The 13,577-nt window shown below is 37.3% G+C and overlaps 2 protein-coding genes across 3 annotated transcripts; one reads left to right on the top strand and one right to left on the bottom strand.

Moving 5' to 3' along the window:
- Positions 1-1,888: 1,888 nt before the first annotated feature.
- LOC110859523 (astacin) lies at positions 1,889-5,371 on the bottom strand. Of its 2 annotated transcripts, none has more exons than XM_035859598.1 (6): positions 5,208-5,371; positions 3,957-4,103; positions 3,706-3,881; positions 2,978-3,119; positions 2,150-2,277; positions 1,889-2,082 (listed from the first exon to the last, which is right to left on the bottom strand). In XM_035859598.1, the coding sequence occupies exons 1-6, from the start codon at positions 5,305-5,307 to the stop codon at positions 2,005-2,007; spliced, it is 771 nt and encodes a 256-aa protein (XP_035715491.1). In that variant the 5' UTR covers positions 5,308-5,371; the 3' UTR covers positions 1,889-2,004. The 2 variants fall into 2 exon arrangements, with proteins under 2 accessions (XP_035715491.1, XP_021964178.1); XM_022108486.2 differs by having other exon boundaries at positions 1,902-2,082; positions 2,202-2,277.
- Positions 5,372-11,221: 5,850 nt separating this feature from the next.
- LOC110859570 (group XIIA secretory phospholipase A2) lies at positions 11,222-13,313 on the top strand. Its single transcript, XM_022108535.2, has 3 exons — positions 11,222-11,731; positions 12,454-12,610; positions 13,095-13,313. Exons 1-3 carry the CDS (start codon positions 11,573-11,575, stop codon positions 13,190-13,192), a joined length of 414 nt encoding a protein of 137 aa, XP_021964227.1. The 5' UTR covers positions 11,222-11,572; the 3' UTR covers positions 13,193-13,313.
- The last annotated feature ends 264 nt before the right edge of the window (positions 13,314-13,577 follow it).

Below are 13,577 nucleotides of genomic sequence, written 5' to 3' on the forward strand. Positions count from 1 at the left end.
TAAATCTACAAAAAAGAACGTTCTTTACAAACCCTGTTTTATCACACTTTAAAACCATTCTACGATTGATTCTTCGATAAATATTGTTTTTGAAATACTAAGAGCTTTCCATTTCTTTTTTATATAAGAATAAATTCGTATCATGTATTTTTTCACATCAGTGCTTAAAGATTATTATGCTTTAAATTTTGTCAGATCATATTTACAAAATATTTAAAATAGTGCGTAAAACCGGTTTTACGGAAAATTTCAAAAACCTCGGTTTCATGAAAGTTTAAGAAAGTTTTATGAAAGTTGCACAAAATTGGAAACCAGCTTTTCAAAATCTTGCAATTTTTGACGTTCTAGATATAAAGTATATAAGTGTGGGAATGGTTGTATAATTTGTTTTATAAATTTCCAACAAATTTGGGTAATTTTATTTAACACGCAGGAATTTTCGACGGAGAAATTTCTTTGTTTCAATGGTAATGAGACGGCCAAGGCTTGCGCGCCTGGAATTTACAGCTGCTACACACCCACGGGGCCGGCCAAAATGGTGGAACCGTGTGCAGCCGTGTGTCACTATGACCCTCACGGGAAAGAAATAGAATTGAACGTGTATTGTGACGACAAAAAGGGGACCGCTCGACCTTCCGGGTTGAAGTTTAAGCGAGTGAAGGCATAACGGCTGTGAGTCCTATTTTCAAGTCTGATTACTTTGGGGGGCGGCAGTCTTGCTGATGATTTGGAAATGAGTTAGTCTTACAATGTGACGGTGTCAAGTGTAACTCTCCGATTTGATTAAAATTTTGAAATTATGTGGTCAAAGTCAATACAACCAACGTTTCTTCCGGCACTTTGTGCGATGGTCAGAATTTGCCAATACATTTGAAAAGTTGAAAAATGTCCGATTTTTACCAAGCGGATGAAGCAAACCCGACTCCCATTCCATTCTAATGGAAAATTCGCCCGTTTCTCAACTTTTCCCTCAAATAATTTGCCAAATTCCCACCATCGCACAAACTGTCTAAAGAAACGTTGGTTGCATTTACATGGACCACATAATTTCAAAATTTCAACCAAATCGGAGGGTTACACTTGACACCCTCGCATTGTTAAATGAACTGTATCTAATTCAGCACAAAATTTAGCTACATTGGATTTTTAAGCATTTTTGAACTCTCAAAAAAATTCTGAGTGAAATTGTGTAAATCCCAACCAAACATAAAAATTTTAAATTAATATTTTTTTGGCCAGTTAGTCTAAAACTCGTTTACAGTTTGGTCGCAAAATAAAAAGGTTACGCTTTCTGAATTTATTTCAAACTTGTACCATTTCATCTTGAGTTTATATCGGAGTCCAAAAATGTTTCAAAAGTTAGTTTTGCATACGCTTCTGACAATTTCTGGCACATTAAAAATCTTTTTTTTCAATCATGATTTCATTGCAGGTCAAAAACCAGGCGAAACCGTTTTGGAAACAGGTTCAACCCAGAATATGAGAATATGTTAAAATCTAAATGTTAATTTTAAAATATAAATGTTAATTTTAAAATATAAATTCTGAAAATAAAAAAATTCATTAAAAGTACTAAATTGGATTAAATTTGGATAGAAACAAAATTTTGTGTAACCGATTTAACATGTGGCCAACTTCAGCCTTAAAATGTCAGAATCTCAAAATTTGCTATCGAAATGGCCTAAGATGATTTTCCCCGTATTTTCACGGACAGCTCAAAAAGTTTTTGAAGGTTGTATCTATTTTCTAACTAAATATAAATTGATTTCGACTGACCTATGTATCTCGATTTTTCCTGGTTTTTTAACGGCCTCAATTACTACACAACAGTTGTGATTATTGTGATACCCATCAAGAAAAACAAGTTATTTTCCCAGAAATAAAACTATTCAGTTTATAACTATTCAAAAGTTAACTATTTATTACTCAAAGTAAGATTGTTACAGCAATTGCATTTAACGCAATAAATATCAGACATTGTACATAAAATATCAGTACAACTAATTAACAGTTATACATCCTCTTCAACTTCTGAACATCATACCAAGTTAGAGCTTTATTTGTCGGAATGGAGCGACCCGTCTGCAAATAAATTATACGGCGAATTCAAGCAATTGAATTATGTAATTTTCAAATTAAATTTTCTCGCCAGTGTGACAATGGTGGGCTGTCCATTCTGGCTGAAAGAGGTACTCGCGTACTGCATGATGGAGTCGATATCGTACGGAACACCAAAAGTGTTCGATCCCGGACGAATGTTAAAATTATGCTGTTGAGCTAAGAGAATATTTATAATTTAAGAAATTCAACTACTTAAAATAAAATCAAGAAATCACTCCAAACTCCATTTCAAATCTCATGTAAAATTATTTTATTATTTTACACCACTTATTTTTATTGTGGCGTTTACATTATTCAATTTCGTATGATTTTTACGCCAAAATAAAAATAATTGGTGTTACATAATAAAATAATTCGGTTCATTCGGCTAATCGGTTCCATGTGACGAACTCACGAGATGTGAAACGGAGTTTAACAGAAAACCGTACACTCTTAGCAAAATGGTATTGAATCATCACCAAACGGAGTGCATATATGACTTAACCGGAGCGGTGATAACGGGTAACACCGCATAATGAAAAATATACACCGTTGTGGTGATGCAAACTCACCCCTTGGAATCAAACTATTACCAACCCGGGGGATAAATCATCACCAAATCAATACCATCACGGAGTGTATATTTATATGACTTCACCACTTTGCTATGAGTGTATACATCAGAGGTGAGTCTGGTCACGTTTCAAAAAACCCGATCCGTTTCTTGAATATTAAAAGGTCGGATCCAGTCAGATCCGTCTTTCTGATTTTCAAGTAGACTCGGCCCGTCTGACACGGATCGAATCGGATCAGACCTCCTCTTGAAAAACGGGCATCCGACTCACCTCCGGTACACAGAACATATTTATTTACTTACACGGAATGATATTGTTCCAGAGAATTCTCACAAATGAATCACGATCCGTTCGAGCTTGCTCATGGTCATATCCAAGGGCATGAATCGATTCATGGATCACGATGTATTTCACAATGCACCCGTTGTATTGAAGGTTCATATTCTAAATATTTAAATACTTTCGTCTGCCTAAATCTTACGAACAGACATCTGTCAAATCTGGCATCAGGAATGAATATTTACGGAATATCAATAATAATAGGAATTAAATTTTCGCGACTCATAAATATAGGTGAAACGTCTGTTAAATAATATACCAGTTTCCTACATGCAAAATGTCTCTTAAATGGAAAAAAATGTCTCATAAGTATTTACATTTGTCCCTTAATTTGATCACGTATGTAAAATTGTAAAACTATTTTTTTTAATAATTCCTATCATTTTAATATCATCATAATAATATCCCCCTTCCTGCTTAGAGGTGCTAGGTCCGATGGGATAGTTTTATCCGACCATTTACAAAAACATGGATACAATGGGATCGAATCCATGTTATTGTAAGTTGTAGGATAATCCGGTCTGATCGGAAAATTAGCACAGGTACTCCTTCTTTATTGTGGTTGGCTTTTGTGTTTCAAATCCGGTAGAATGTTGATTTTGTAAAGGATATCATTTCCTATTTATCTAATTGACAACGGTAACCTTAACAAGACAGGTCTAACACACCGGAAATACATAGATTTATTTACCTGCCTACCACCCAATCGTCCCAAGTACGACCAACACCCACTACCCCCACCGCCACGAACAATTTCGACATAATCCCCGGTCGGGTTAGAATTTTGCGGCCAAATCAAAACTGGAATGCACAAATGGGTCCTCAGTTCGTACAGGGTGTCGTTAATCACTTTGTACTCGGACGCAGCTGTGCATTTTATGTATGCAATTTTTTTTAAAATTTTTCATTCAGAAATCGGCCGGAATTTAGATAAGTACTTACTAAAATCCCGACTTGGATGTACTATGAATCCATTTCGCCATCGGTACCGTTCATCGACGAGTCCGGATTTCGACCTAAGTTGCTCCTCTGTGTATTTAATGTCAAAAGAAGGGATTGCAAAGTCAGGATATTCCATTGGCAGAGTGTCTGAAGAATGGCACAAAATTAGCCATAATTAGTAGATAATAAACCGTTACAACGCATGTAACCAAGGGGTGAAAGGAGTGTCATACGTCAATGTGAATATCAAATTGTTCGAAAATTTGTTAAGATTGACACTTCTGACGTGTTTTCGACTTTTGTGTCTTATTTGTGTCAAATTTAACAGTTGATAACCCTTATGTGACCTTTATATGACCTCTGAGGTCAAAATGGAGGTCACCATTGAATTCGGGGTTAAATTTCAGTTGAAATAGAAATAGATATGTCCTATGACCTTTACATGACCTCTGAGGTCAAAATGGAGGTCACCATTGAATTTGACATTGAAAAATAGTTAAAAATGATGTGTCACATGTCAAAACTGACAAGTGACACTTTTTCGTCACTTTTCGTCACTGTGACGATGTCATCGTCACAGGTGACGTCCAAACACAAAATGACCTGAATTTTCGAATTCCTCGTTGAAAATTAGTTAAAAATGATGTGTCACATGCCAAAACTGACAAGTGACACTTTTTCGTCACTTTTCGTCACCGTGACGATGTCATCGTCACAGGTGACGTCCAAACACAAAATGACATGAATTTTCGAATTCCTCATTGAAAAATAGTTAAAAATGATGTGTCACATGTCAAAACTGACAAGTGACACTTTTTCGTCACTTTTCGTCACTGTGACGATGTCATCGTCACAGGTGACGATGTCACAGTGTCCATCTTCGAACTCGTCCTGTCCATTGACGTTAGGAGTTTACGTTCAAAATTTCAAGTGTCTATGTCTTTTCGTTCAAAAGTTATCGGAGCTACGGACAGACAGACGGACGGACGGACGGACGGACAGACAGACAGACGGACATAACGATCTTATAAAGGGCTTTCACCCCTTAATTACATGTGTCCAGGTCACATATTTATTTAAAAGGTCGCGATAGACGCTACTAAATCTCTACGCGCTTTTGAGCAACATTTCGCTAAGAATCCGTAGAGAATCGGCGAATTCGGCGGACATTTGGCTCAAGAGTTCGTGCAAATTCGTTGCGACTAAATATTGCGACCTGTCATGCGGGAGTTTTAAATAATTTCTAGTTACAATTCGTCGGTTTCCTTGGTGGTTCGGGCCGTGCTACCGGGACTGCAAATGCGTCCGACCCCAGCCAGCCAAGCAGTAGAAGAATCGAAACCTTCAACATTTTTAAGTACGGATGCGAATAATTATTGAATTTTATACAAAATTAAGTGGCAAGCTTGTAATTGTGAAATGGTGTGAAATCAAGCTGCTATAAATACCGGAAAGTTTTATGATTTATTTACACAATATACAACCGTCAAAATAATTTACATAGGCATATTTAAGCTTTCCCGGGATTGATAACAATTATACGAAATGTTTTGTACATATTTGCAATAAATCTTGCAATAAACTTTGTTTCTACGAATAAACAGATAGATATCACTAATTCTTCTGGTTTTTGCGAAGAATATTGTGTCGTAAAAGTGAACCGAGATTAACATTAGATTGTAAAACTCGTGATTGTATTTACAAGTTTCACATTAGAGCTAATCCTTCCTGTTTACTGAACAAGGTTCAACGAAAAACAATACATAAGTTATACATAATAGTTAAATGCGTTACTTTATGAATTTATTACCCATTCATTTATTTGAGTATATGTTGAAATATGTTCGCAAAACATTGATATCAGTCGACATCAATATTTGCATAAACAAAACTTATGGATTAAATTTATCAGTTGTCCATATGTACATACATATTTACAAACAAATGCGTAGGTGAAGGTTAAACGCAAATATTATACAATTATACAAACAGGATATTTTGAGCTATTAATTGAATCAATATATTTGTAACCGTCAAACTTTTGGGATTTTCCGTAATTACAAATACAGTTACCTGTTACGGATAAGAGTTGTCTGCCTTTACTTATTTAGTCACATTTAGGTTTTTACCTATTTCCTTGTTCAGGCACTAGATGGATGATTAGATAAATATGTGGTTTATTCCCCAGCTTGATACACCGGAAATAAATAAATTAGGGATAACATTAGTCTCATGACATTACATTACTTTTGTCCAAACATATCTCATGTTTCCAGATTAAATTTTTAACCTCACATTCTGCCCTAGACGGCTCTGAAGTGTGTGCCCTAAGAAAATTTTGGGTCGGCTTTTATTCATTAATTTGTTCCGAGGCAGGCTTCCGTACCAATAAAGAATATTTCGTGCAGGACTACGACTAATTGCGATTTGGGCGGTGTAAAATTATCATAAAGCACTCTTTAAATTAATTAACTCTAAAACGGAGGCTTATTTCGTTACGTAGGTACTTTGATGCTTGATAAGTTGCAATTATTCCCAAACATGTCGGCGTTTCGATAGCAGTACAGTGGCAGCAAGATAACCTTACCCCGCCGAATCTCAAGGCCATGCGCGCACAACGACAGGCTCGATCCCGCACAAATCGTCTAAAAACAGGGTCTCGTTTTTACACTCACGTTTACGTTTCACGGTCATTCACGTTTTACGACCTCTGCGGGGTCACTGAAGTGACCTAGGTCAAAGTTCTTGAGAACCACCCTGGGGAATATGATTGGCAATGTGTGTGCCAAGTTTGACCTCAAAAGGTCAAATGTTAAGGTCACTAGAGTGTCACATGATACCACCTTTTGACCTCAAACTCGGCACACACACTAGTTATCATATTCCCCAGGGTGGTTCTCAAGAACTTTGACCTAGGTCACTTCAGTGACCCCGCAGAGGTCGTAAAGCGTGAATGACCGTGAAACGTAAACGTGAGTGTAAAAACGAGACCCTGTTTTTTAGGCGATTTGTGCGGGATCGAGCCTGTCGTTGTGCGCGCATGGCCTTGAGATTCGGCGGGGTAAGGTTATCTTGATGCCACTGTAAATACTTCACTACTTACACTGCGACCCATAAAACAAGGACACCCATGATTTTTTCCAATTTCTCAAAGACCCTCCAAAATATTTACATGCTTCTTTCACCATTAAGTACTATGGTGCGTGGTAGTCTTGTTGCAAAGTTTCGTCAAAATTGACGCAGAGACGGAGAAGTTATCTAATAATATGTCAAAATCAGGTGGCTCATAAAACAAGGACAGGTTTGGAATTATTTCCATTTTAGCCTGTTATTGTGTATTTTATCAATTCTCTTTAACAACAATACTCAGTATAACTACCCACGTTATGCATATCAGAACGAAATCGATGATTCATTGACCTCACGTGCTTGTTGACAACACTGATTGGCATTGAATCTCGTGCATCAATGATTCCTTGTTTTTGTTCGGAACCTGATGAACACGGCCTGATGAACACGTATTAGCATAAACTAGACGCGACTAATATCCCTAAATAGTTTAAATCGGATTTAGATCCAAACACCTCAATTGCCAAGGTAGAATGTCGATATAGTTGTCTTGGGACCATTTCATTGATCACCGAGGAGCATAATATGGGGTATTATCTTGTTAAGACTGTTCTCTTTTGTTCCGAATTTTTGTTTCAGAGGAAGTAATTGTTCTTCTGAAATGATCTGGTAACCCTGTGAATTCAAAGTAGTCGGAACAAAACGATGTTGGACCTAATTCCATAAAGCCCCAGATCATGATACCACCTCCCCCGCTCTGTGTGTCGTAAACTTAAGTTTTGCTTCCTAAGGTCATGAGAATGATACTTATTCCTTTCAGGACAATCCAATGTGAATCGGTTCTGTCCCTAAATATGATGTCGCTCGACATAGGGGTCCGCGTCACTCGATCTTCTGCCAACTGCGATGGAGCATTTTTGTACCTCCTAGGAAGCACACGCTTCTTCTTCATTTTCCTTCTGCAGACTATCGAGCACGCACGCCGGACTTTGTTTATCGTTGATTTCGATGAGAGAAGCTTGAAAACCATTTTAGTCTGGTTTGCAGTCACAAAGGAACTGCTTGAGCGACGGAGAATGATGGATTTTTCTCTCTGCATCAGCTGAGGCATCCGTCCTTGCTTGTTTATTCCACCGGAAGTGGTCCCCCTGGCCTTGAACGTTACTACAGAATGTCGCCTGACAATTTGGTGCTTTGAAATTTTCGATATAATCCACCGAGCTGCAAGTAAAGCTTCTACTTTGCCCCTCCGCCACATGACCTGGAATTTACCCCTCGCCATGGCATACCTGCCGAAGAAAAAGTTTCATTTACACCGACTATAGACCAAAATATCACAAATATACTGACGATACAATTTCTGGCCCAAAGTCAATTAATTTAGCCCAGTAGAATAACAAACATCCTGTTTTTTGGGATATGTCCTTGTTTTATGGGTCACCTGAATTTTACGTTTTTGTTGATTACCAAGTTGTATGTTTATGAACCAAGATGAAACGCTGCAACAAGACTACCACGCACCGTAGTACTTAATGGTGAAAGAAGCATGTAAATATTTTGGAGGGTCTTTGAGAAATTGAAAAAAATGATGGGTGTCCTTGTTTTACGGGTCGCAGTGTACTTCTCAAGTATTCACCTAAAATGTGCTGATGCTCATAAACTCCTACATAGATTCTCAAAATATCTGGTATCATTGAAGAAAAGAAATGGTCAGAAAAAATTATAATTAAATGATGTTGATTTTTTTTGCAAAATTTTTCAAAATTGTTTTTACAAAATATCAACGCAATATTATTTATTTCCCTAGCGCATGATATCCTGTTATATGGATTTAATCTGTGTTGTGCTTCTTTTGGGTTTGCCGTGCTTCTTACGCTACAAATTAAGGCTTACCCTCACGCCCGGAGGAGAAGTTGGAGTTGGGGCAGTCTTCCCAGTTTCATCCTTCTCTCTCGCTTTGCAGAATACATGGAATCACACATCTCGGAACTTCGCATCGACCTTGTGGGGGGGGAGGAGTCGACCTCAGGGAAATGCATCATCCGGTGTTTAGAATTTGCTTTTCTGCGTCTGATGGTATTTTTTCAAATTTTTTGGACTGGCGCAAGGTACACTTATGCCCCTTACCATCAAGTGATGTAACCTTATGTAGACTGGTAAGGGGCATAAGAGTACCTTGCGCCAGTCCAAAAAATTTGAAAAGATACCATCAGACGCAGAAAAGCAAATTCTAAACACCGGATGATGCATTTCCCTGAGGTCGACTCCTCCCCCCCCACAAGGTCGATGCGAAGTTCCGAGATGTGTGATTCCATGTATTCTGCAAAGCGAGAGAGAAGGATGAAACTGGGAAGACTGCCCCAACTCCCACTTCTCCTCCGGGCGTGAGGGTAAGCCTTAAGAAATGCAATGTGCAAAAAATCCAAATAAGTGCAAGAAACGGGGCGCCATATGGACTTTGGCACACCTGTTCACTTTCATTCATTTGATTGAATATGATGATGAATGGTGGAAAATGAAGATGAATTTTCTGCTATTTGAATGAAAATGAATGAAGGATTCAGTTATTTGAGATGAGTGACTGTTAATGAAAATTATTCACTCCGTTTCTTTGCATGATACATGGAAATGAAATGGTAAGAAATGAAGTCCGCTGAAGAGAAATGAAATGAATTTGAAAGAAAATGACTGAATGTGAATTAAAATCTTGAGTCAGAAATTGGGATGACTGAATTTTGAATGAAAACTAAATTTTTGAACAGGGGATGGACTATATGTAGTAGCGGGAAGGAATTTATTGTACTTCCTGCACTTCTTGCGGGTATATACATATTATCTGCAAGAAACCACTTTCTTGCGGTTCATTTTTGCAGGTGGTTAATTGCATCTGAAGCACATTACTTAACATAATACTTTATTAATCGCTTAAATAGCAGTTAAGCCATCAATACAAAACACAATGCAAGATAACAAGCAATACAAAATAGACCGTAGTAACGTTAGAAGTAGCTCACCCTGCAATATAAAATAGGATGTAGATATATAATTTTGCACCAATGGTGCCGAATAAGTGCACAAAACAAGTATAAAACTCTATAATTTGGTTCCAATGGTGCATTATAATCGGAATATGTAGGTGTAGAATTTTGAGATTTTTTGCTTCAATATTGTAGAATAAGGCGACAAAATAAGGTTCATAATGATTTAGACAACTTTGCACCCAGGGTGCGGAATAAGCCGACAAAGGAGATCATAATTTTTATATATTCTTGCACCAAGGGTGCAATATAAACGGAAAAATGAGCAAAAGGCCGAATTAGTATGCACCACCTGCGGAGCAAGAGCGACCAATCGTGGATAATTAATTTTGCAAACTTTATGTCAAAATTGTATGACTCTATCTCCCGGAGATTCTGCACTATTGATGCGTAGTACATCGCGTCCACCAATTATTTCGCATCATTTTGTGTTAGCGATTGTTAGATACCAACGGTGCTATTAATTTATTAAAAAATGGACCTGGTACATTTTAATTAGCATCAATTGATACAAAAAAGTCGTTAACAGACAGACGGACAGACGGACGGACAGACGGACAAGAGGAATTCAATAGCTCCCGTGCTACGCAGGGCGAGCTAATAACTTAACTCCTATAAATATTTAATGTTGAAATCAGATTTAAGTTGCCTGGGATGATTTTTTACCTGACCAATTTTAGTGCTACATATGTAAACAAATTTATTGTACCAAGAATTAGGTATGATATATATAGATAACTCGTACCACCAAGGGATTATGGTTGATTGATGGTTTATTTATTACTGATATATGAAATTTATTAGGATAAATTCTTATCAGATAAGTATGAAGTAAGTCATCGACATACATTTTAACTTTTTTACCGTCCAGATCAGTGCACAATAATTTTTGCATCAAATATTTTGTCCTTGCCAAGATAGGTAGGTATTTAGGTCAAATATTATCTTCACATAAGCAACTGCAAACCAGGGGAGGAATTCAATTATAATTTGCGCAAAGCGTAAGCACTGATTTTGAACCAAAATTTAGACTTACGCCGTGCGCAAATTACAATTGAATTCCTCCCCAGAAATATATACATGCAAATTGTAAATTAGGTCGCTGTCGACGAAACTCCGTTCAAATGGGGGAGATAAGTATGACAAACAAAGTCCATTGTGTAACAGATACATTTATCCAATTATCAATTTGTTTTCAACCAACTAAGGAAGAACACTTGATTTAAGCTTTTTCAGAATTGAAGCCACCTTCACCTACTTATTTTCGCCACCTTGGTCGCATTCTGACATTCTGACATTATTACTTATCTTATTGACATTATTACTTATCGATGCCTGATACAATGCCTGAATAAAACCAGGCAAACCGCACTTCAGTATCAAACCATTTCTTCCTCAGGACAGAATATAAATTGAGATCTTTAATAATCCGTCAGGTCACAAAACTTATCCAACTCCAGGTCCAAACATCTCTTTAATTTTCAATCGATACCGTTCCTGAATCTAATCATGTCTACCTTCACGGCGTTAATATCTTTCACTATTTTCTTGGTTTTCCTCAATGCTGCGCTTGCTGCAGAAGATTGCGTCGCATGTGCCGACGGTGCAATTCCCATCTGGAATGGGAACCCACCCACAAAAAATGGTTGCGGATCTGGTTGGTATAGTGTATGTAAAGCACACCTGTTCAAAAAAATTTTTTCATTCAAAGTTCAGTTATCGCGATTTCTGACTGAAGATTTTCATTCACACTCACTCATTTTCTTTCAAATTCATTTCGCTTTATCTAACTCCACTTCTTGCTTCACCCCATGTATTAAGCATAGGGTGAAAAATGGAAGGAGTGAAAAATCCTTCATTCACAGTCATTCACCTCAAATGACGGAATCATTCACTCATTTTCATTAAAATCACGGGAAATTCATTTTCATTCACGATCACAATCAGTCACATGAATGACGGTGAACAGGGATGATGTAAACTGTGTCAAACTAACAATGGAGGTCTCCCAACGTATGCTCACAGATTTGGACCAAACTAGCGTCAATCGATCACAAATATAATTAGCATGAAATTTGGAAATAGAACTATCTGCCAATGCTCAAGTTTAGCGGAGATATTTGCATAAAAAGAGGAGAAAACGCACCCCAAAGGCTGGCAAATTTTTAATTTTCCAAATTTGCTGCGCATTTTTCCCACTTTGGGTGCAAATATCTCCGCCAAACCTGCGCATTGGCAGATAGTTGCATTTGCAAATTTCATACTAATTATATTTGTGATCGATTGACACTGATTTGGTCCAAATCTGTGAGCATACGTTGGGAGACCTCCATTGTAAGTATTTCTCCTTTAAAAAAATTCTGACACGACTAATTTATACTTCTAAATAGCCGATTCTTAACCAAGTCGTGACCAGTCTGACAATAATGTGCTGCAATGGACACGACATCTGCTACGGGACATGCGGTTATGCAAAAACTACTTGTGACACAGCCTTCTCGAGTTGCCTCAAAACAATGTGCGACAATTTTCCAGAAGAGGGAATATGTAAGTAGGGACGGATGGGATCTAAATTATAATATAGATTGTAGTGCGACCAGGATAACACAGCAATGGGCTAGATTCCATTCAAAGATTAGGTTGGTGTTTGTTCGTTTATTTTGTGTATAATGTGAGTTAAATTTTAAAGTTTCCCCGCATGGTTTATATGTAGTTTCGAATAAATTCGCCACATTTAATACATATTTTATAGGTTACTAGTGTAGAAGCCCGTCAATCGACGTGCAAAATTGGCCCATCGATAAGCCCGTTACCCCAACATTAGAGAAGTTAACCTCTCCTGTTGTCTCTGCAGAGTGGAGAGAGAAAAGGAGAGCCTAACTTCTCAACTAAGCCACCGACCCAGCCAACCAGCAGCGATACACTCGCCTGCTTTATATAGTTTAGATAACTTTTGTATGAGAACAGTACGTTGGAAATATCACACAATATTTATTATTCTACGTTGAATTTTGTGTTTAAATTTATCTAGGTATTAGAGGAATCATGTCATTTTTCGTGGAGAAATTTGGATGCTCTGCTTACACAGGAGCTCAGGGTGAAAGCTGTATCTGCACTCCGCTAGGGTAACGCTAGCCATCAGGTTGAGAAGAAATGCGTGGAATGATTGTAATTGTAATTGTTAAGTATCTTAATGCACTGAGTTGTTGATCATACAAATGCGTAATAAATTTGAATTGGAACCGCGTTATTTCCACCGTATTTTTCATTTTTTATTTAAAAAGTTAATGCTACCTATTATCAGAAAAGAATAATTTAGTCTATCATTATTTATGTATGTAGATACTTACAACACTTGATAAATTTGAAGCCCCATATTTGTTCAAGGTGAGAATTAACTGGAACACATTTTAACGAACGTACAGTGCATAAACGAAGTTGTGCTATATTAACTATGTAGGCTGACAATTTTCTTGTTAATTTAATACCTTTATACAAGTTTAATCTCTTTCCG

The sequence above is a fragment of the Folsomia candida genome, unplaced genomic scaffold, assembly GCF_002217175.1.
Source record: "Folsomia candida strain VU population unplaced genomic scaffold, ASM221717v1 Fcan01_Sc026, whole genome shotgun sequence".
Classification (NCBI taxonomy): domain Eukaryota; kingdom Metazoa; phylum Arthropoda; class Collembola; order Entomobryomorpha; family Isotomidae; genus Folsomia; species Folsomia candida.